The sequence below is a fragment of the Cygnus olor genome, chromosome 22 (assembly GCF_009769625.2).
Source record: "Cygnus olor isolate bCygOlo1 chromosome 22, bCygOlo1.pri.v2, whole genome shotgun sequence".
NCBI classification, from domain to species: domain Eukaryota; kingdom Metazoa; phylum Chordata; class Aves; order Anseriformes; family Anatidae; genus Cygnus; species Cygnus olor.
This window is the reverse complement of record NC_049190.1, coordinates 7,249,282-7,272,345: the sequence shown is the minus strand read 5'-3', so window position 1 is coordinate 7,272,345 and position 23,064 is coordinate 7,249,282. Positions and strand designations below refer to the sequence as shown.

General features: G+C 52.2%; 1 protein-coding gene across 5 annotated transcripts in view; it reads right to left on the bottom strand.

Moving 5' to 3' along the window:
- Positions 1–23,064, bottom strand: part of KIRREL3 (kirre like nephrin family adhesion molecule 3) — a 318,683-nt gene that overhangs the window by 41,647 nt on the left and 253,972 nt on the right. For all 5 annotated transcript variants that reach the window (XM_040534284.1, XM_040534285.1, XM_040534286.1 and 2 more), the window contains 2 exons: positions 7,412–7,569; positions 3,845–3,995 (listed from right to left, as the gene is read on the bottom strand). In XM_040534284.1, coding sequence (XP_040390218.1) covers positions 3,845–3,995; positions 7,412–7,569 — 309 coding nt within the window. The remainder of the gene's footprint in view (positions 1–3,844; positions 3,996–7,411; positions 7,570–23,064) is intronic.

The window sequence follows — 23,064 nt, the reverse complement described above, 5'->3', positions numbered from 1 at the left end:
ATTGGTGTCACAGGCCTCTTGGTTCTCTCGGCTGCTGCTCTGCTTCTCTTCTCCTTTTACATGATAAGCATCTGAGTGCTTTAGCAGCAAACAAAATTTAGAAGAGAACGGATGAAAGCAAGTGAGAAGAGAAAAGGGTGCAGTGTTGTGGTGGATAATAAGAATATTCAGAGCGGTTTTAATTTTTCATGATGTCTCAGAGGAGGTGCTGGACATCCAGCTTTAGGTTTGAAGAATGAGACCTCATCTGAGGGAAGAAAAAATCTCCAGGTGGCATCTCGGAGCTCTCCTGTCTGCCGAGGCACCTGTTACAGGCCACCGTTAGACACTGCAGTGCTAGAGGAACCTCTCCAGCCTTGTCAAGAGGCTTTCCAGAAGGTGGAAATGGTGCTGAAGGACCAACCCCTGCAGGCTGCTTTGGGGCTGCGCAGAGGAGCTGAGGGGCTCCCCTGTCCTTAAGGGATGAGTCTGATGCAGCGGATGCGAAAATGCATTCTAAACTACCTGCTATCTGCTGCCTCTCTCCTCTTCCTAAATATCTCAGCGATGTCTCTCCCAGCTGGAGCATCCCTCCCATGCTGCAGCTTCACAGACACCTGTCCCCCGAGGGGAAAACAACGGCAGCGAGGGGCTGCTTTACTGGGAGCCTGACCAAGCTGGGGTGGCACGATGATGGTCAGCGTGCTGCTCGGATGCCGTGAAGCCACAGCTCTAACACAAGCCTGAGCAGCTCTGCTGTGTTTAACCACAGAACCACTCAGGTTGGAAAAGACCTCTAAGATCAAGTCCAGCCAGGGATGAAAGCTCCCCTGCTGCTGCTCCCTCTGCCAGCATCCTCTCCCAAACACAAGACAGGGTCTTGCTGGGGAGATGGGGCTCTCTGGAACCAGCTCAGCACCTTTGCTCGAAGGCACAGGCTCTTTCTGGGCATCCAGAGGTGACAACAGCTTGACCGCCACCTCTCCTCTCCATCCCCATCCCTGCAGATCCTGCTTGCAGTGCTGGGTACCACGCTGCAAAGTGCGGCCACCCCTCCTCCGCTGCGTCCCCACCTCTGCTGGCCCCGTGCTATTTACACAGCCAGAGCCCTGCTTTGTCGCCAGCAGAGCCACCTGCCTTTTTGATGGGAAATTATGACGGGAAATTATAGGTATTTTCAATTTACCCTAATCTCATTTTAAAATGTGCAATTCAAATGACAATAAAGATGGGCGCAGTTGGGAATATAAATGAGCTTCACTAACATAACAGCCCAGAGATATATAGTGCGCTCCTAATTCATTTGCAGGAATCCTGACACTTCCCCATTGTTATACAACAACAGCTAATCACCTTCCTTTGTTAAGTATGAATCACACTTCTCTTTAGTAGCTTCCCCATTGTTTGATGGTTTAGTAGCTGTGCCTTCGATTTACAGAGGAGCCTCTTTGTATTAAAATGAGCCCAGCTCCCTCCTTGCACTCAAAATAAAAAATGTAGATTAAAAAGAAAAAGAGCAAAGGAAATGAATTAAAGTCTTTGATCTTCCCTTTCGCAAATGGGATTGGGCTTCTGAACGTTGCAGGAAGGCTGGTGAGCTTCCCCACGAGGCGGCCGGTGCTGCAAAGAGCGTGGGTTTGTGTGTGCGAGCGTGTTTGGGGGTATGTTAGGGGAAAAAAAAAGACAAATTGTAACTCATCAGGATGTAATTCCACGCGCTTACAATTATAATTCCTGCCTGGCTTCTTGTAATTAATTTGAGATGGAATCAGAGCTGGAGGAGAGCATGCATGCAAGTGCTGGCTGGCACAGGTACCGCGCGTTGCCGTCAGCAAGCCTCCTAACTCAGCACCTGCAAAATGAGGGCTGGCATCGCTGCGGGGCGGAAAAGCCTTTTTGGGGTGGGCTCCGGAAGCTGCGAATGAGCAGGGATTAGGAGCTGGAAGCAGGCTCTGATGCCTCTTCAGCTCTGGGCTTTCACACTCCCCGATGGGAAGCACAAATGGGAACACACCGCTGCCACGCTGCAAGGACCAGCACAGCACCTCCAGCGGAGCGAGGTGGCCTGCGGGTTGCTTGTCACCCTGGTCCCCAGACCTGCCACTTCTGTTCTCATACTGCCACCTCCTGCAAAAATATGGATGCGGTCAAATCCCTTCCTTCCATGAAACGAAGGTGTAAAAATGAGCAACTACACGTGTGTGTGCAGAGGCTTGGAGCAAATGGCTTTGGATAAGCAATAACCCTGCTCCTCCCCATCCTGGCACGCTGGATGTGAATTTCCATAGAGCCACTGGGCTCTGGCAATATAAATAGTTTATGGCATATCAAACTATTAAACATGATTTTAATCCCACTTGTGATGTTCGGCGCGTAACTCACAGGAGGCTGACTTTGATGTGGCTGGTGGAACAGAAATCACATTGAACAGATGTTCCAGCTGGAGTCGCTTAGTGTTTCCATTACAGACTCTGGCTTTTTTTTTTTTTTTTTGTGGTTTCTTTCCCCTTGCTTTTTTTCTTTTTTTTTTTTTTTTGGAAGGGGATAGCTTTTATGACTCAGCTGTCTCACTGCTGCTGAGGCTAAGATTGGCAGGCAGGTCCTGTGCCCACATGAGACTGATGGGATCCAAACTCGTGCTTTGCATCAGCTGAAGCAGGCTGTTCCTGCTGCCATGAGTGCAAGAAAGTCATACACCTGCACAGGACACAAACGCTGCCTGGGTGCTTCTGCAGAGTATAGGCTGCTTAATCCATCTTGGCATTTTTCTATCCCTCCATCACCCATCCAGCCCTGGGAAATTGATATCCTCATTAGACCCCATTAAGAACAACATACTTTTAATAGCTGGATAGGATATTATTATTATTACTTTCACAGCATGAAGTATTTAATGGCTCGGAGTGGAAATCGGTGCTCTTTATTTGGTCTTTCTCTCTTCAGAGCAGATCCCATCAGGATCAGGGATGCAGCTCACGTCCCTTGCCCCGTACTGTACAGCACGGTGTAATGATGTCTCCGGCTTTGCGTTGTTTGTGAGAACGTGCGTGCATCTCCAGCTATTGTAACTGTTTGCTGGCTGTGAAATAACCCATGCTATTATCTCATTTTATCTGGCTGGTTCTGTCAGGACATGCTATAGAGCGACCCAAGAGCCTGTTAATCTTCCGGCAGCAAAAGCTGGGAGTCTTAAATGGTGAATTTTCTGCTGTGCTTGAGTTTGTTCAGGCAGTTTTAATTGGACTCTGGAAAGCAGCTGGCATGCTAATATTGAACACCCTGCATTTGCAAATTGTTGGTAAATACAGCTGCAGGAATTGTGTGTGCAAATGAAGCCCGGCTGGAGAGAGGTCAGGATGTGCCTGAAAGCAACAGCTATTGCAGAGGAGGGGAGAGATCTGTGAAACGTGAATTTTTGAGGAAGGAAGGTTTTCCTTCATGGTTTTACAGAGAAGTGACATCGCTCCCCACACACCTGTCCCTGCTGGATGGTGACTGACACCAGCTGTATGTCACAGGAGGGAGGGCTTCCACGGAGCACTTTGGTGTGTCTAATGTGCTATCTAGATGGAGAACAAGACAAAAACTTACCCCTGAACAACTTGCAAGCCTGGAAACACGTATTTGTCCAAGAAATGCACGCCAGCCAGGCAATGCATGGCAAAGAGACGGGCACAAGATGCAAAAGCTGGGAAGCAGCTGGGTGTTGTGTGCATCAGGTGCCCCAGGGAGCTCAGGGGAGATGAGCCCTCATGCCTCTCTGCACCAGTACACCCCAGCGATGGGGAACGCCCAGCTTGGCGGCCCCGGTGGAGGCAGCGGGGAGGCTGGGGTGACACGGGGCTGCGGTGCCTCAGGTACTCACGCTGGATGTCGATGGTGACCGAGGTCTCCTTCCCGCTGGGAATGGCTTTGTTGGTGGCGCGGCAGACGATGCTCTCTCCGTTCTCAATGTCGGAGGGGGCGATGAAAAGGGTGCTCATGATGCTCTCTCTCTTGCCATCACGGAGAAGGGTCTGCAAGGGGAGACAGGGAGATGGAAGAAGGAGCTTCCAACAGGAGAGCGGCCCCTTCCCCTGGTCAAGAGTCACACACACAGCCAGGCCTTGCTGTTATGAGTTCGCCAGCCAGTCTGCAATCATGGCTCCTCCAGCTGGAATCTGCCAAGAACCCTTAGGGGAATTGCACAGGCACATTTTGCTGCGCTTCCCTGGGAACTGGGCACTTAACTCCCATCTGCTTCCCTCCAGCCCTGCTGTGCCTAGACCTGAGAGCCGCAGCTCCGGTGACATGCATGCCACCCCTGGCCTGGGAAAAAGGGAGCCGGGGGACAGATACGGCAACCGCGCTCTCCAGCCTGCCGTCACCTGCTGCACCTACACCAGGCAGGTGCAGAAGCAGCCTGGGCTGATCGGGCTGCAGCTCCCAGCCACTTTGTGCAGGGATGTGTGAGTGGTGGCAGCCGCTGCCAGCAGCATGGGGTGGATCGTGGGCAGCTTTGATCTGCTGGCGCAGGAGCCCTGCCTTATCCTCAGTGAAGTCCTAATCCTCATTTAAGTCCTTATAGACTGTGATCACATCACCCTGTCACCTCGTCTGTGGTAAACCAGACTGACCAAGCCCTCTGAGCCTCTGAAGATGCTGCATGGTTTTCAATCTTTTAATCACTCTCTGACCCCTCTCTGGTTTATCAGCATCCTCCAGGGACCAGAAATGCCAGAAACATGACTTCACCCAGCCATTGATAATAATGGCAAATGCCCATGGACACACCCAGCCGATTCTGGACTTTTCCAAGTAGTTTTTCTCCCTTAAGTCTGTATCCTCCAAGTTTTCGCTTCACTGTGTAAGGCAAGTGCTTTATTGAATTATAAATAGACAGCAGTGAGACTGATGTTTTCACCACTTGGGCTCAGCTGGATGTAGCCCTCTTGCTATAGGTTTGCACCTCTGTCAGGCAGTGGGCAAGGAATGGTGCTGACAAATTGACACCATCAGCTCGGACGCTGGACAGACGCAGCACCAACACCTATTAGAACATGATCTTTGGGATCTGAGGGCCCCAACAGACCTGAATTATTCTGACAAACCTCATCTGAGGCCTCTATCCCACCCACAGGTCTAGGAGCTGAATTTAATCTCCTGCTCTAGCTCAAGCCATGTTTTGGGGGTGCTGATGTGGACTTCATCTCCTGGCTTGGCTACAGCCCTGCTTCATCTCTGTGGGCTTTCTGGTGACTGCTGCACTGTGGCTGACCCTATTAGGGTCACAAAAACCTACTCTTCTTGTGTCTTTGGTGGTGAGGGTGCTGCCTGCTTTGCTGTCACCCTGCCTGTCCTTCCCCTGCAGAGCAGCCCCACTTCTGCTGCTGAGGGTGCTGTGAACCCCAGGCTGAGCACTGTGGGTCCTGCCTGTGCAGAACTCACCCCCACAGCACCCCAGAGCTCTGTTTCATCTTCAAACCCTGCAGGATCCTACAATACCCCCTACGGCCATAGGGACCATTTCCTGTCCTCTTCAAGAGGGAGCAGGGTGAGGGTTTGGGGTTTTAAAGTCAGATCTGGCTAATCCGTGCTGCCTGGCTGTGACTGCAGTGGGGCTGCATATTAATCAGCTGGTGGATTTGAAATTCAGAGAAACAAAGGAATTATCACTCAGTGCAAACGGTTTCAGGCAATCAGTAACCTGAGCAGTATGTCTTCTTGGTTGACTGGAATATCTGGATCTAATGAAGTCTGGGTTGGATTTTAATTTTATTAGAGAATATCAACAGAATAAAACTGAGGCCCAGACTTAAAGGGAGCTTCAAAAGGGAGAGGTTTCTTGTATGTCCCAAATCAAAACATCACATTTCATAAATAGCTAAAACTGCCCATTAGCTCTTCTGTGGGGTCTTTTTTAACATGACAAGGTTGAAAAGGTCTCAGAAATGCTTGCTGTGCTCAAGCTGGGATTTCTCATGCATGCATGGGTGGATGCGGTGATGCTTGAGGCGATGAGCACTGATGCAGCCCACACTGGCTGACCACCTTCGCGTGCCCTGCCCTACAGCTGCACTTCCCTGCTCATGGCAGGGAATTATTTGTGGAAGGTCCTCCTGGAAATCTCCAGTGAGTCAGGAGAAACTGGGGTTCAACATCCCCGATCAGCCAACACAACCTCTGCCCCCGGAGAAGGGGCTGACGTCCTTGCAGAGCAGGACTCGCCACCCAAACCACCCCGACAGCTGCTTTAGATGCCATGGAAGTGTCTGTGTGGCACGTGGGATGGAGCTGCTGCCTGAAAGCTAAGCTATAAAAGGCTTCCAAAAAAATCTTTTGAAGAAAAACAAAGAGGAGACACCCTTCCGTCTCTGCTACCCACTGCTTGGGGGTCTGAAAGGGAAATGCTGGCTCCCCAGGGCCAGGTCTGCGCAGCCTGCAGTGCAGAGCAAGGCTTGGGGTGGATGGAGTAAGTTACAAACAACTGCATGTCAATGGCCTGGATTTTAATTAATTTCACTTGAATTAAGAGAGGGCGAGGTCAGCTGTCTCTAGCTTTAATTAGCGCCGCCGCTTGCATAGCGCACAGGGTGATGGGGGCAATTCTGTTCATCCCCACCAGCTACGAGGAGGCAGCTCAGTTTCAGCTGAGGTGTCCGCGGGCGCTGTGGGGCAGCAGGGATGAGGACGGGGATGCTTTGGCTCCTCTGCCCTTCCAAGCAAGCTGGGATGAGGCTTCCCAGTGGTAGCAGAGGGTGAAATGTTTATTAAAAAGATCTTCAGGAGCTCAAGAGGAATGCCTTTGACTCTGAACTTTGAAGTTGCTTGCATTACAAATGGCTGCAAACTGACCCATTTTGTGCCTTGAATTTTGTGCTTTAGAAATTTTCATTAGAAATGTCAAGTGTTACTGAATCTTTAGCACTTACCAAGCATCAGGCTTTGATAAACAGGAGAACATGTGGGTACCCATTCCGAGTACACTGCCGATTGCTCTTTGATGTTTTCCTTTATGACCCAATAAAGGCTTTCCATTTAAATTAAAAAATGCCAACAACCCTGACAATTTTTCATGGAAAACTGCAGTTAGAGGCAGGGGCGTATGTCACTGCAAAAAAACTTCTGCCTCGGAGCTTCTGCTGCAGCCAAGGGCAGTGCTGGCTCCGCTCCTTAAGCACTACGAGCATGACACCCAGGTGGGATTCCTGGGGGGAGATGCCAGGTAATTCAGAAGCTATGTGAGGGTACAGAAAGCCAGCCAAATTCCAAGCAGAGCCTATTTCAGTGACATCTTCCTGACTGTTGGATGTTGCACGGGGTGATGTGGGGTGCGAGGCAGCTCTGGCACTGAAGGCACAGCCCTGGCTGTTTTGGGGCTGTGAGAGGGAGCCCAGGCCCTTCCCAAAGCAAGGAAGAGCACAGTGCACATCCCCACCCCGTCCTGCCTCACCTTGGAGTAGGTGGCTCCATTGATAACTTCTCCGTTCCGCATCCAGATGATGGAGGCAGCCGGCTTGGCGTTGTCTGCGTGGCAGGTCAGGTTGAGGGGGTCTCCCGCTCTCAGGCTGATGATGGGTCCCCCCATAATGACGGGGTCGTCTGGAGGAACTGCAAGGCAATGGCATGAAGGAGGCAAGGTCACTCACTAGCATTAAACCACCAGGACTGGACCGGGGCCTCTCACACCTCCAGCGGGGTGCGATGGGGACAGGGGCAGCCCGCCACCCATCGCACTGTGGGACGGCTTGCAGGTAAGGGCTCTGCCCCAGATTTGATCTACAGCAGCAGAAACCGGTTGATGTTTTAGGTCACGGAGGGATGGAGAGACAATCGAGCACCTTCTTGTCTGGCTTTGATCTTCCTTTTGCTTTCACTCATCCTCTGTGCCACCCTCTGGCTGCGCAAAAGGTGAAAATCCTCTCATTCGGTCAGAGACTCCCTCTCGCTGCTGCAAGTCTTTTAAGCATCTCCCTCCATGAAAGCAGGTTGTGCCAGGGCTATCGAGGAGACATTTAATATCTCAACCTGCCTTTGAAACTGTCTCGGTCTGACAGCCTGTGCGAGGCTGCATCCTCATTACAGGACATGGCTTTGCTGGCATCGCAGCCGTGGACATCCCTGCTTTGTGCCAGAGAGGGATGGAAATGGAGAAGTAAGAGATAAGGAGCATGGTGATTTTTTGGTGTCTAGCCTGTGAAACCTGGCATCTGTAAACACCACCAGCACAGTGGGAAATTGGGCTCTTGGGGGCTCACACAGCATTGGAAAACCCGCAGAAATGCAGAGGTGGAAAAGCATCCCCACTGCAGCCCCTTCTGTCCAAGCAGAGGAGCTCATGCTAGCCAAGGGTGGAGAAAGATTGCTGCTCCAGACCCAGGTCAGAGGAAGGTAAAGCACCTGCAAGAGCCTCCTGCCCTCTCCATCCTTGCAGAGGGGATGCTGCTGGGTGAAAACTGTCCTTTTTTCCACAAAAATGGAGCTGCCTGTCATGGGGCTGTGCTCTCCGGGCTGGCTGGCACCGGGCTGAGCTGCACAGTGCCAAAGCCCTGACATCCCCGAGCGCCTGAGCTGCTGCTGTTAGCTGGCCGGGGAATAGTCTTCAAAACTCCTCACTGGCTCCTCCAGCATGGGCCGAATTTGGGAGATGGAAGGGGATTATTTTCTCTGACAACTCAAAGGTGGCTGCCTGCGTCGGCGCAGGATTTGCAGGCGAGGCAGATGTGCCGGTTGCACACAAGGCTGGTCACATACGCATCTGCCAAGCGCTCTGAGTAATGGGATTTTTCAGCTCAGTGGGTGGAACCCAAGAACTGGAGGAAAAAAAGCGTTTCAACATGGATCCAGAATGTACATTTTTCAGACTACAAGAGTGAAAAATGTGAAAATCCGTGTTTTGGGTTAGTCAAGATGCGTCAGCCCCTGGAATATGAGAATGTGGAAAACTCTACTTCATTCTGATGCTGTTTAGCTGTTAAGGAAGCATTTTAACTTTAAAAAAACAGCTATTTGATTGAATTCATTTATATTGTTTTCAGAAAAAGAAATACATGTTTCTCAGTAGCTTTTTTTTCCCCCCACTGACGCTATTAATTGAATTTGACCTCAGCTTGTGAAATATTGGAAATTCATCTTGTGGAGCTGGGAAGAGGCCCAGCCCACAAGCCTTGCTCTGAAGAGCCTTTCAGAATTAGATGGAGGGACTTTCACAGGGGCTGTTTAATATTCCTGGCTGGTCCCACCAACTAGCTAGAGCCTGAAGCATCCCTTCGTATCCTCTGGCATCACAGTGCTCCCTCAAAGGAGTGCAGCTGCCCCTCAGCTGCCCAGTGAAACCTGGGGAGAGGGACAGGACAGGGGACAACCCCATGCAGATATGTATGGGACCACCTGACTTCCCCATGCCAGAAAGCCTTTCCTAACCTGTGTTGCTCCTGTTTCACTCTATTGGATCAGCAGCAGGACCTGGGGAGCTGCTGAAGGAGATGAGAAGGAGAGAATAGGTCCTGATTATGTCTTCCCAAGCAAGTGGTTATCATCCCCCAGTTATTCATGTGGCCATGAATTATTGATTGTCTCCAGGCTCACTAACCAGGGGATCTGGCTGGGGAGGAGAGGGTCTGATGAATAGAAATCAGCAATATCTCTCAACAGCTCTAACTTCTGCAAAATGAAGGATGACGATGCCTTCCCCACTCAAACTCCAGCCTGGGAAAGGAGGAGAAGAATGAAGATGAAAAGAGAGGAAGAAAGAAGGGGAAGCAAGAAGCCAGTAGCATAGAGCCGTGATCCATTATTCATCCCCTGTGCTCCCAGGATTGGTTGTTATTATAAGGCATCACTACAGAATCCGGTCTCCTAATTTTTAATCACGTAGACGTAGAAGTGCTAGCCTTTCTGATTAACGCAGGGATATAAATAGGAAGGGTTGTTTGGGGTTGTGGGTTTTTCATTCCTGACAGCAAAGAAAAGGGAGTTAACCTTCATGTGCCTGGAAAACTTAAAAAGGGAAAAAGAGAAAAGGGGTGGATGAGCAGGCTGTCACTGGTGGCTCAAGCCCATGAGACCAAAAACAAGCCAGAGAGGTGGATGAGGCACGGGATGCAAGCCCAGACTGATCTCCAAAGGGACAACGCACTGAGACCTCCTGGGGTGGGAGGCAACCCCAGCAGATCTCCTCTCTTCACCGTGCACTCAGGACTCGAGCTGGGGAGCTATTCTTTGCCTGACCACAAAGCTTTCTGGAGGCAACATGACAAGCTTCCCATCGTCAAAACCATGGGTTTCTGTCAAAACACAGGGTTTGCTGAATATTTTGAAGCCCATAGATAGGCATTAATCTGTTCTCCACAGCTGTGGGCTGCTTGGATGAGTACAAACAGCTTGGGGTCTCTGCTCCTTACCCTTTGAAGTGCTTTGGGAGAAGCGTGTTTTACAGCACATCAACATAAAGAAATATGAATAAATGCGTGCACTTGGACTGTGCACTCAGCAACTTCTTCAATTAGTTGGCTAGTTAGAGGCCTTCCTGCATACAGCCCTACCCGGCAAGCTTTAATAGTATGATTAATCAATGAGACCATGCAGAATTATTCAGTGCTGAACTGATACCCCAGGCTAACACTGCAGCTTTGACTAAGAAATAACATAGATGTCTCTAAATACTCCTGGCCGTTGGACAGCTGGACGGCATTGTGGCAAGCAAACAGAGCTCAATTATTAGCAATATTTATTGAGATAACAGGATCCTCCAGGCAGAAGTCTTCTTCTGCAAGCAGAGAAAGCAAAAAAAAGCCCTCTAGCTGCCAGCACCTCTTCCTAATTAACACTGGCTGCTTTTTTTGTTGTTGCTGGCACCTCCTTGCCGTTGGGTTTGTGGACGCAGGAAGCCTCTGCTCCAGACAGCGTTAACATTCAACCCTGAATGCTCCTCGGTGGGGAACGGCCACCCAGCTGCCAGGATGGAGAGGCAGATGCTGAACAGCCCCTGAGGACTGCTCTGAGCAATATATCGGAAGAAACGTTTGGCTGATGTGAGACGAGTGTCCCCCGAGGAGTGTGAACACCTCCCTCGGGTAAGGGATTGCTCATGTGTTGCTTATCTCCCCTAGGGGGGTTGCAGTTTCCAAGGCTCTGGGCTCATCTCCTGTGTTAGGCCAATAACAGAGTCCAGAAGACGCTCTCAGTGATCACAAACCACTGGGAGGTGGTTGCCAGCCCCAAAACTGAGGGTCCAAGCACACAGTGGAGACCTGAAAGCATTCCCAGCCCCCTTCAGGGGTTTGCTCGCCCTCGCTGCTGGGGGTGCCACGATCTTCCCAGGACCCTGCCCGCCTTGGTGGCAGCTGGAGGGGTTTGGGAGCTTTACTCCGGCACGGAAGCATTTGTGTATTCAGATGCTCCTTCGCAGGCTTGTCAAAGAGGCATGTTTGCCTCTTGTAGACAAGTCAAGCTTATGAGGGCATCAGAGTACACTTGCTCTGGGTGAGCGTACCCAGGCACTGCCCTGATCTGCATACAGCTGCTTGCTGTGTGGAATATTTTGCAATACAAACCCCACAAAGAGTATTTTCCTTTGCAAATCCAACCTCTGCTCCCTGTTGGGGTGTTCTGAGACCAGGTTTGCTGGCTGGCAAGGAGCAGGGTTTGGCCTCAGCCTCCCCCGGAAGATGCTGTCTCTCTTCAAAAACAGGGATGTAGCAAGACTGCGGGGGTGACTCTGAAAATCAGCTCAGTGTTGATGATATGTTCAGCAAACCAATGAGTTAATTAGCTGCTGTATCATCTCTTGTCTCTGCTTGGGACTGGCACGTCCTGATGACCGCAGGGGCTGCCTCCTCTTTGAGGATGATGCCTGTCCTCCAGAGCGCCAGGGTCTGTTTTGCAGAGGCTGCTGGTGTTGCTCTGCAAGATGCTGGTAGGGTCGCAGAGGGCTTTGGCCACATTTGGGGATGCTGGGCTGAGGATGCAGGGAAAGGATGGGGGGCTGTTCAGAGGAACAGAGCTGCTTTCCTACCAGGTGAGATCAGATGGGATCGGCTTGTTTCATTTGGCAAAGTGAAGGCTGGGAGAGACTATGCCTGGCTGCGGTGGATGAACTGGGGGAGGCTGGGAGAAAACAAGGGAATAAGCAGGAAAATCTGGGCACTGGGAGAGAAAGAAGGTTCCTTGCTTGATCAAATATCCAGAAGAGCTTCCCAAGAGGAGGAAAAGGGGCTAGAAAACTGCTTTTAGGATGGAGCTTGCTACAATGGATAAGAGAATCCCCTTATAGAGATTGTGTTTCTGGCAGTAGGTTTTCAGCAGACTGCCTGGGGTCTCACTGTATTATCAGGCCCGAAGAGTACAAATTGTGAAGACCTAAACCACTGCAGAGCAGCTTACAGCTACACGAATGTTCAGCTTTTCATTTATCAAGGCTTTACACATTTAGGATTCAGATTTCCAGCAGCTCTTCATGGCTAGGAAGGATATAAACAGCCTCTGAGGTTTTGTCCGATGCTTAAAGGCTGAGATTTTCCCGTGTCTGAGTGCTGCTGAGGGTTATATTTCTCAGGGCAGCACTGTCATGAGGCTTACGGCAAAACTGCAGGGCTTGGTGACCTGAGCTCTGGAGCAAACCTAATCCTGCACTGCAACTGCATCCTCCCCTTAACCTTCACGATGTCTGTCTGCTCCACCTCTCCCCTTCCTGATGCACGTAGGATTGCAATTCTTTTGCAGATGAGAAGCCTGGCAGGTAAGGAAAAAAAAGACACGACAGAGCAAGAGACTGCTCTGAGCCTGCAAACAGGGTCAATTGTAGGGCTGAGTCTTCTCGAAGCATTACCAGACAGATTTTCCTGTGAATCCTTACATCTGCGACCTGCAGACCATTTCTGTCTGCAAGCTGCTCAGCAGGATGAGGCTCAGCTCTTCTGTGAGGAAAACAACCTACGCCAAGCCGCCTGTGTCCTCTTTCCCTACGTGCGCTCTACTGAAAAAAAAACTCAGCCCATGTTGTGCACTGCCAATTTACAGGGGCCATGCTGGCTACAGTGCAAACCTTGGCATCGCTTCAAAGCATTCAGCCCTGTCCATGTGCCACCAGCCTCTGGCCCTGCTGAGATGCGTGGGATGGATGGGCAGCGGCTCGGAGGGTTCCTCCACATCTGGCAGTCAGGCAGGAGCCCTCCGTGCAACAGATGGCACAAAATCCTCCCCCTGTGCCAAGTAACCCAAAGACTCTGACCTTCCCCACGCCCCTCCTGTGCTGGGCTCTGGGAAGGGTGGCGATGGGACGGGGCTCTGGGCAGCCTGAAAAATGCAGGGCACCCGCGGGTGCCCTCTGAAAGCTGCCTGGCTGCTGCGGAGCGAAGGAGGAGAGGAAACAGATGCAGGCAACCAGCACAGCCTGGGGAAAACACGCTAAAAAATAAATCAAAAGCAACAAGGGGAGCAAGGGAGAAAAATAGTGATGAAAGTTTAAATAGCGCATCTCTTTCTCGGTCCTATTTGTCTTGTGGCTCTTCGTGTGTGTGTGTCTGAGCCGGGAGAGCGTGGGCGGGTGCCAGCAGCGATGCCGCCTCTCCATCCCATGCAGGGGACAGGGACATGGAGACCCCTGCCAGGAGGACAAGAGCTCCGCACACCCTGCATCCCCGTTCCTCTGCTGCTGCACCTGTCTGTCCATCTGCCCGCAGCCGAACGCGATGCACAGACCCCCCTCACATTAAAAACCTCACGGGAGGCAAACGGTGCAAATACCATTTTCCTCCCCTAATTATTTATCTCGGTTTTTGTCCAGCCCTGCATTTCCCAGCTTGGTTCGGGTCAGCAGGCTGGGTTTGTGGGGTGGGACAGCACTCTGCTGGGGTGTGCGGGGCCATCCAGCCCCGGGGCGCTTCACAGCCCTGGTTTTGCCCAGGTTCTGCAGAGCCCTGAGCGGTGCATGGGGAGGGCAGCCGCTGTGGGGCACTTGGCTATTTCAGACCGAAGAGGACTTCGGTCCCAGATTCTTTCAATTTTTAAATACTGCATTTTTCCATCGTGCTGGAATTAAACCAAATTTCAAAGTTCTGGAAGTGAAAGCAGGCTCTGGGCAGCATGAGCTGTTGGAGGAAACACGAACAGGTCTGACACAGGATAAGTGAGCATTTGTATTCCACTGAAAAATCTTTTCTATGAGAAAAAATTAAAAGTTCTGGCAAACCCCTCTGAGCTCTAATAAACAGCCTGATGCCGTGCAGGCAGGCAGGTAGCTGGCCCGGTATTGATTGCTTACTGGAAAGATTCTCTCCACAAAGAGCAAGAAACTTGAAATTTCCTCTTCCAGTTGAAAAGAAAACATAATCCCAGCACATATATCAGAGTTGCCGGTTCCTTGTGCAATTCCCCCTGACCAAGGCACTGCTTGGACGGATCCTGCCCAGCCCAGCCCCAGCTCCCAGCATCATTGCTGAGCCCAGCTGAGCCTCTCCACGGCACGGGGCTTTGTGCCGGGCTGTTTCGCTTTGCTTTTCCCTGAGAAGAGCTGTCCTGGCCCTCAGACTGTCTGGCTTTAAGCCGCAGGGAGTTCAGGAGGGAGGTGGCAGCGTGACCCGCGGTGACAGTGAGTAATGGCTCCAATTCTGCCTGCCAGGGATGGAGGCAGGTCAGGGTACAGCGTGCCAGATGTGTCGGGGGGATGACAGAGGGAGGGAGCGAGGAAAAGTTATCTGCTGTGTCCTCCTCACCATCATAACACACCCGTTCACTACTGGGATCCCCTGACGTGCGCCCGCACCAGCTTGGGGCCGGCACTCGTCCCAACGAGGGGAAACTGAGGCACAGCCATGGGGCCTGCTTCAGCCGCGCTGCAGTCACTGCCACCCCTGGCTGGCTCAGCCCTGCGTCCCCTGAGCCCAGGGACACCAGAGGTGGGACACACGGGGAGCCCTGAGCACGTCCCTCTGCCACTGACACCTTCCACCGCCTCTCAGACAGGAACGCAGGAGGAAGCCCCCCCAGGGACTGGTGGTGCCCTCCGCTGCAGGGCGTGCCTGAGCCTCCTCCTGGCAGAGGGGCTCCATCACGTCCTCACCCACGGGATGTAGGCCAGCACCCACTGCCTCCTCTGCCTCCTCCTCCTCCTCCTCCTCCTCCTCCTCCTCCTCCCCAGCAGCACAGCTCCTCGGTGCAGACTGACGGATCAGAGAGAGCTGGCGAAAACCTGAATTCATTATTTTTCCCGCATGTCATCTGTTTTCAAACTGTTTAAAAAAGAAAGGGGGATTATTACTGTTCGTTACAAAACCCCCACCTCGCCGGCCGCCAGTTTTGCAGGGGGAATCCTGAAGCCCTGAGCTTCAGCCCAGCACCCGGGTGATGCTGCTCCGGCAAAGCCAGGAGGTGCCATGGAATTACTGGGATATTATCGGGGTACTATCCGGCCTGCACACCTGCAAAGCAATGAGGCTGAAGGGGAAGGACCCATCCCAGTATCAAGGAAAAGGCACCTGTAACTCCAGCTCTCCTGCTGATTTTCACCACCGCTGCCCCTTTTGCAGTCCTGCAGCTGATGCAGTCGCTCGGGCTCTGACCTCTCCTCGCCCGGTGCCATTCTTCAGCCTGGCCCAGTTGGGATTTGCAGCTTTGGGTTCAGCTGGCCCATGATGACAGAGAGGAGCCCTGCCTGCTCCTGCAGATGCCAGCTGCTCTGTCATTTATGGAGAAATCACAGGCATGCCTTGTCATGCCCAGGCTGCAATTTGAAGAGTTTTTTTTTTTTTTTTTTTTTGCTTTGGGTCTGGGAGGATTATTATTATTATTATTTTTTTTTAAGGTAAAGGAATGCTTTGTCTTTTCCTCTTCTTGCTTTCCTAAAGGCCACAGCTTTATCACACGCTCTCCCTCAAATCATGTCCGCCCTGCAAAGCAGCTGGTTATCACTGCTTTCCTGCACCGCAGCCCCACACTGGGGAAGGGGGCAAAAGGCCTGGATCTGGCCACTGGGAAGGATGAAGACGATTTACTCCCCTTCACTTCAGGATGAGGTGGTGTGCAGGGTTTTAGGGTGGCGTGCAGGCTTTTAGGATGCTGCCCATGCTGGGCTGCACCCACTGGGCAAGCTCCGATCTCACCTTTGATCTGGGCAGCCACAAGAGGATGAGGGGTGCTCTGGGTTGTGCTTGGGCACAGACACGTGCTTCCAGGCGCTGAGCGAGCTGTTTTCAGCACAGATTGTCTGCCTGTGACCTTAAAGCACATGCTGGAGATGGGCTGGTTGCAAGCAGACGAGGACAGCTGCAAAGCTGGTGGCAGCTGGGTGTGGGGTGCTGCCTGCAGCTCATCCCCATTTGAGGCTGTTGAAAATGAGGTTGAGCCATGTCTGATCCCTCGTTTTCAAGCATCTACCAGCCCAGCTCAGGGCAATACTCCTGTTGGCTGTTCAGCTATCAGAAGTCCTTGGAGCTACCTTGTTCCTAGGTGGGGATGGGCTGCACTTCTTCCTTGTGCTCTTTGCATGGGAGGTTCCCACTCGGATATGTGGCTGGGAGGAGGAACTCAGGGCAAGCCCACAGCAGGGAGACCACCAGGAGATGGAGATGTGTGGCTTAGTGGTGGTCTTAGGGTAGCACCTGGACAAGGTCAACGTGTTGCTGGTGGGGTTCAGGCATTTCCCGGGATGCTGGAGGTCTCACAGGGCTGGAATCTACCAGTCCTGTGGAATCTACTGGAATCTGCTCCAATCTGGAATCTACTCCAAAATCTCCCATCAGGGACCAATTTCAGCTTTGCCATGGATTAGCCAAGCTTGCATGCCAGCACAACACTCGTTTGGCTCCAGCTCTGCTTCTGTCCTTCAGCCACAAGAGCAATAAGGGCAGAGCAAATCATTATGGATGTAGCTGGGAAGCATCAGATGGGGCTGATCAATGCACGGCGGTGCCTTATCTCTGACGCTGGCTGGGGCCAGATGTTTTGAAGGAAACCAGAACAGCCCTTCCACGATCAATCGCAATGTTCCCAGCACTGACCCATGTCTCGCCCCCTCTGAAGCTGGTTATCAGCCGCGGCACAGCTCAGTCGCTCGCGGTTTGGGAAAGGTTCGGTCTCCCAGCCGCAAATTTCAAATGCCCTTGTCTGCCTTCCTGCCCTGAATCCCTTCCTGAGATCATTCAGCCCTGCATACACCGCTAGCAGATCCCCTTTTTAAGATAAATTACCCAATTCAAACGTCTGTTTGGAGGGCATTCCCCCCGGCTGCTGCTCGCTCTCAGCTCCCTCCTTTGAGCGTGTCCCCATGGCACCAAACCCCTTAATTCAGCTTGTGCTGGTAGCCCGCAAATTGGATGGAGGGGAGCAAAATGGGGTTGCAATGGCAGGAAGCGGTGTTTGCTCAGAGACACAGCAGAAGAACCCTGAGGATAATGGCTTTGACTGCTAGTTTGCTGCGTCCTGGTGTTTTCCCGGAGAGGAGCACAAAGATACAGGTGTCCCCTTCCTGGAGGACTGGGGTGCGTTTGGGCAGCACCTGGCAAGGCAGGGGGGAGCTTCCCTTGGCTTCAGCCCAGCAAAAACAGCAGCAGAAACGGTGGGGCAAACAGAGGAAGACAGCCAAGAGAAAAGGGACTGGAAATGGCGTGAAGGAAGAGATAACAAAGCCAGCTGAGCCAAAGCAATTGCAGCGGAGAGCAGAGCCAAGCTAATTGCGTCCTCCCTGCAGCAGTCTCCTCCCAGCCCATCACGCCAGCTGGACCCCGATGCTCATGGAAGAAAAGCGCACGTTACGGTTCCCTGCCACCCCCCGATAAACTGAACCTTGAGGATGCTCTCTTTATGAGCAGTTTACAGCTTGACAACTGTTAATAGTAAAATATCAAGATGTGAGAGGTGCTCCGAGGCTCACCGAGGTGAGGACATGTAATTTATTAGGTACTGGAGTTCTCCGCTTGCTGTGGGACGAGGAGTGTCCTCTGCTTGCCATTACCCTGGGGAGGCTTGGAGAAGGTTTGGGGCCTGTTCCTCTCTCTCCCACCAACATACTACCCAGAGCTGGTCCAAAATCTGCTAGTGAATGTTTTTTTTTTTTTTTTTTCCTAAATAGGATATTGATTTTTTTTCTTTTTTTGACTGATGAAGTGTTTCAGGGAAAATGTGTGCATTGGTGGAATTTTATTCCTTCTTAATTAAGAACTCAATAGCAAAAAGGCAACAACCTGTCAGCAGGGGACACGCTGTGGGCAGGGACTCTCACGATCCCGTTCCTCTTTGGGAGCGGGGCTGGCGGAGCATGGGCACGGGTTTGGCCTGAGCTGGGAAATGAGGCGAGGAAAGAGGAGTGAGCACAAGGGATCTCTGTGACAGCTCCTGTGAGCTGCTGCGGCAGAGCGGAAACAGCTGCTTTATTTCCTTCTGATTCTTTTTTTCCCCTTCAGTTCTAGATATTTTTCCTCCCTCTATCATCCCTGAAATGCCATGGGCTGGAGAGCAGCGTGTCCCCGAAGTCTGCTCTCCTCCTTAGACCGCCGACGTGACCACTGCCAGGCGCAGCGCTAACTACATCTCAGCTCCCCAGACAAGCTATCTGTCTGCTCACCAAGCCCGAGCTCAGTTTTGTCACAGGTCCAAGCAAAAACGACCCCTGTCAGCCATGGCAGAGCAGTCTCAGAGGACACAGGACAAGCTGCGAGGCGATGCTATTTTTGTTGACGACGTACCAGCTCTCCATCCCCTGGGGGACCCTTGTTTTGAGGGGCTCCATCAGACCTTTCACATCATTCCCACTCTCCAAACAGACTGAGCACAGCTCTCATTTAATTTGACCCACAAATGGCTCCCGGAGGTATTAAGAAAAGCTGGTGAAAACAATAAATGCCAACGGAAAAAATCAACACAAGCAATGGAGCCCCGAGGCAAGGCTTGCAGGATGCTCCAGCATCTGAGACGATTTGGATGCCTTCTTGATAAGGCCAAAGATGACAATGGCTGCTGTAGGTGTTGAGATGCTCAGCGTGTCCCAGGACATGTGCGGAGGGCTGCAGGAGCCCCCGTTACACTACCATAGCTCTGGTGCAGCAGAAGATGGATTTCCCTGGCAGGGTGCACAGATAGAGACGCTACCGGCATTACCAAAAGCATCCATCAAAGCCCCCTTCTGCTGCCTACGATTTTAATCACTCGGGCTGCTGACCCTCGGCTGTGGTTGGGCGATGGGGAGAAAGAAAGGGGAAAAGGAGATGGGGAAGAGTGAAGTATGTGTATTGGAGGCAGCAGCTGGATGCGCTGGGACGGGTGTGCGGGTGCGAGGGTTTTGTGCCTATTGATGTTCAGTGGCCAAAAGGAGAAGTTCAGGGTGTGCTGGATGGGAAGGGAACATGAGGAGAGAGGATTTTGTTGGGAGCAGAAAGGGGAAGATGTGCTTTGGGCAGGTTGGAGAGCTTTGCACCTGGTGGGAAGTGACTTGCTTTCCATTCTGGTTATTTCCGAGCTTCTTAGGAATTTAGGTCAACTTTGTTAAACAAAAAAGTGCTGGTTTAGAACAAAAGGGGGATGGCTGGCACATGTCAAAACAGATGTTTTGGGATTTCCCACGCCTAACCTTTCATCTCAGGAAAGCGCACATGAAATGTGTGAACTCCTTCTCAAATGCAAATCCCTCTGCTATCCTCTTCCAGCCAAAGCTTTGTTTGCCAGCTTTGACTCGCACAAGAAATTAGGTGAATTTACCGGTGATTGAAAAAAAGTCACTAAGCTCCATGGATGTTCTGGAAAGCCGTGACTTTATGAACTCTCAATTTTGAGGATAGCCTCTCTCTCCTGAGCAGAGGATTTGGAGGCAGTGAGATGGGCAGGGTGGGTTGGCCTGGGGGCAGCAGGCTGGGAGATGGAGGGTGAGCAAGAAGCTGCAGAAAGCTGGGGAAGTGGGGACCCAAGTGATGTCGGGGTAGGAGTCGGCAGGGAGTGATGTCTAACAATTAACTGAAAAATTGATGAGGTTCTGAAGCAGAAAGGCAGCTCAGAGGTAGGTGAGAGAGGGCTGGGGAGGGCTGGGATGGTGGGAGCAAAGTTCCACCTGCTGCCAGAGGGGAGACTCCAGACTAAGCTTGCACACAGGGCGTGCTGTCCCCGTGGGATGCTGGTCCTGCCCATCCTCACGCCATCTCCGGGGGATGCAGTGGCACAGCAGGACACCAGTGGCAGGGGATTGGGGACCATGGGTTTCTGTGAGTGGCAGGTGCATGTTACTCACGTTTTCCAGCCTGGAGTGCCATTTCTTTTCCCAGCACACCATAACGGTGTGAAAAGTCACCCAGGCAGAGAAAAAAGGTAGTTTTGGGTCCGCAGGACACATATCCATGTAATGCAGGAGAAAGGTTGGCCACATTTGCCTAAGGGACTGGAAAGTGGTGAAAAGCAGGAGGCGCGGCCGTGCTTTCCCCAGGCACAGGGCTCCTGCTCTGAGTCTGTGCGGGGAGGAGCTGAGGTGGCCAAAATGCACAGGAGAGGAGAAAGTCCCGTCTTACCCAGCTGGCGACAAACAAAACAGCTTGGCTTGTGAATATCTTCAACCCACTCCAGGCTGCAACACAAGAGTTTGTTTGTTGTTTACCCACTCAGAGAGGAGATAAGGTCAGGAAATTGCAGTTGGCTCGCTGCAATCCTAGAGGGGAAAGCGAAGCTAAATCTGGCAGATGAATTACTCGCTATCGACTGCTCTCCTTCTCAATTATTACTCCATTTTGTGAGAACCTCCAAAATACATAAAAAAAAAGTCCCACCAGGCCAAAGTGATGCTCTCTTGCAGACAACAATGCTGCCTCGAGGGGACTTTCAGTACAGCCAGGGCAAGGCTGCTCCCAAGAGCTGGTGGGAAACCCTCTGGGGAAGCCCCAGGATGATTTTGGAAGCACGTAGCTCCCTCAGCCCTGCGATGCAGGTGGGAAACCCACAAATGGAGATCCTGGGACTGCCCCCAGGCTGCCTCGGTACAGCTGGATGCAAAATGCCATTTGCATTGGGTTCAAGTCTTGAGTACATTGAAATCAAAGGAACATCTGCTGCTGTTTCATTAGGTGCATGTTGCACCAGAGCAGGGGGACGGGAAGGGGCTGCAGAGGGGGACGGGGCTGGACGCAGCACAACCTGCCTTGCTCTCACACTGCCTGCGGGTGTGAGCCCTGTGCTGCTTCCAGGATGGTGGCACCTGGCAAGCTCTGGGCATTTTTGGGGAGAAACTACAGTTTGGGTGAACCAATCACTCTGGAGAGGGAGAAGAGAGCGCAGATGTCCACCTAGCTGCTCCTACCCTCCCCAGAACAGGGTCCATCCACCCTCCAGGAGAGCTTTCGGGGGCTTTGATGGCTTTTGGGAGAAGACACATCTTCCTCGGCTTCTGCTGGGCAGAAGGGATGGGCAGTGAACATATGCAGCTGCCTGAGTGCTACCGAACGCGTACCAGCTGCACTGCGCCTGTCGCATCATTTCTCACTTTTCTTTCAGCCCAGCTCCTAAATCTGTTTGAACAGCGGAGGACCGGAGCCTTTCATCAAAGGAAAGCCAACACATTTCTAGTCTGCAGCACAGCAAAGCTTCAAGAACATGACCCTGGGATACTCCACCAATAACAGCAGCAAAGCATTTCTATTTTTGCTAGAAATTCCCTCACTTCTTCACACCATCTCAAGGCTTTGGGGACCTGACGTGGCTTCTGAGTGCCTCTTGTGCAGCGCAGCCGTTTCTAAGCCTCCCCGCGATGGCATTCATCCCACTGCCTCTGAGCAGCAGGTTCACAAACAAACCCTCGCCTCAAATAAAAAAGGTTATACACATCTGTAAACAGTCAAACATGCATCAGAGGCTGTTTGGGGATTGTTTGTGAAGAGAAAACACTGAGGAGGTTTTCTTTTGGGCTGCCCAGCTCTGGGCTGGGGCACGTGCTCTTTCTTAGCCCACCAAGGGCGCATCCCCTCTGCTGCACCCTACCCGGGCCAACACCCCATGGCCCGTGCCGGAGTTGTGGCAACTTCACTTCACTTGCAGCCTTGCAAGTGAGAAAAGACCCGATCTGTGTAGGAAATTTTGGGCTGCCATGAACACTGCCTTTGGGTTTTTGGGAGCACGGACCCTTGATGGAGATACGGGCAGGACTGTGCTGGGGGCTCAGAGAGCTTCTGCAGGCAGAGCTGTCCTGCTGGAGCAGGGACACGAAGGGCTTGCTGGCTGAGTCCCAAATCACCTACACAAGTGGACTGTGCTGGCACCAGGTGCAGGAGAGAGGCTGGCAAGTGACAGCTGCCACCTCAGCCCTGATATTGGTCACTAAACCGCAGCCCTCCCGGGTCAAAACAAGCACTGTGACAGCCTGCAGCATGGAGACCAGCTTGCGAAGAGAATGGGCTCCCCTCCCTCCTTCCCTGCTGGCCTGGGGGCTTTGGGGGACCTCAAAGCACAAACGCATCCTTCCAAGTTCTGCATTGCCTCCACCAAGGAGTGGTCCAGCACGGGCACAGTGCAGCCTCCTTGTTGTCACCCTGCTGTCACCCTGCTGTCACCCTACTGTCACCCCCCAGGGACCCCTACAAGCCCATTTTCCACCCCTACCCCACCCCAGCCAGTAATTAGCTTGTAATTATTTCTCCAGCTATTCATCTGCAACTAAAGCACGGTCTCGCACCCCAGATGGAATGGGGATGGCACAGCCTGGCCACTCCTCGCCATCCCCTCTGTCCCAGAGCCATCCCCACACATTGCAGAGGTGCGGCACTGAGCTCTGTGGGGTGCCTGGTGCCGCGAGCATCCTGAAAAGCCAGGGACTGATACACCGATTCCTACATCCTCCTTTGCTCTGTTCTTGCAGCCTCGCTGACCTGTACATGCTACGGGCCTGAGCAGAAGGCAATTAGGGCTGACAATGCACTACAAAGGCTGGCTGGAGATCCGAACCAGGAACAGGGTGTTCAGCATCACGGAGAGGTCAGGACAGCAGCAAAAGGAGCAGGGGTGTGTTAAGACAACATATGATTCATTACAATGGAAAAAAGGCTGCTGCTCCTGCCTTGGGCTTATTTCTACCAATTTGATTAACTCTGTTGAGCCATGTGAATACAAAGGTAGGCTGAGAAATGGGGCAAGGAAAAATTGGCT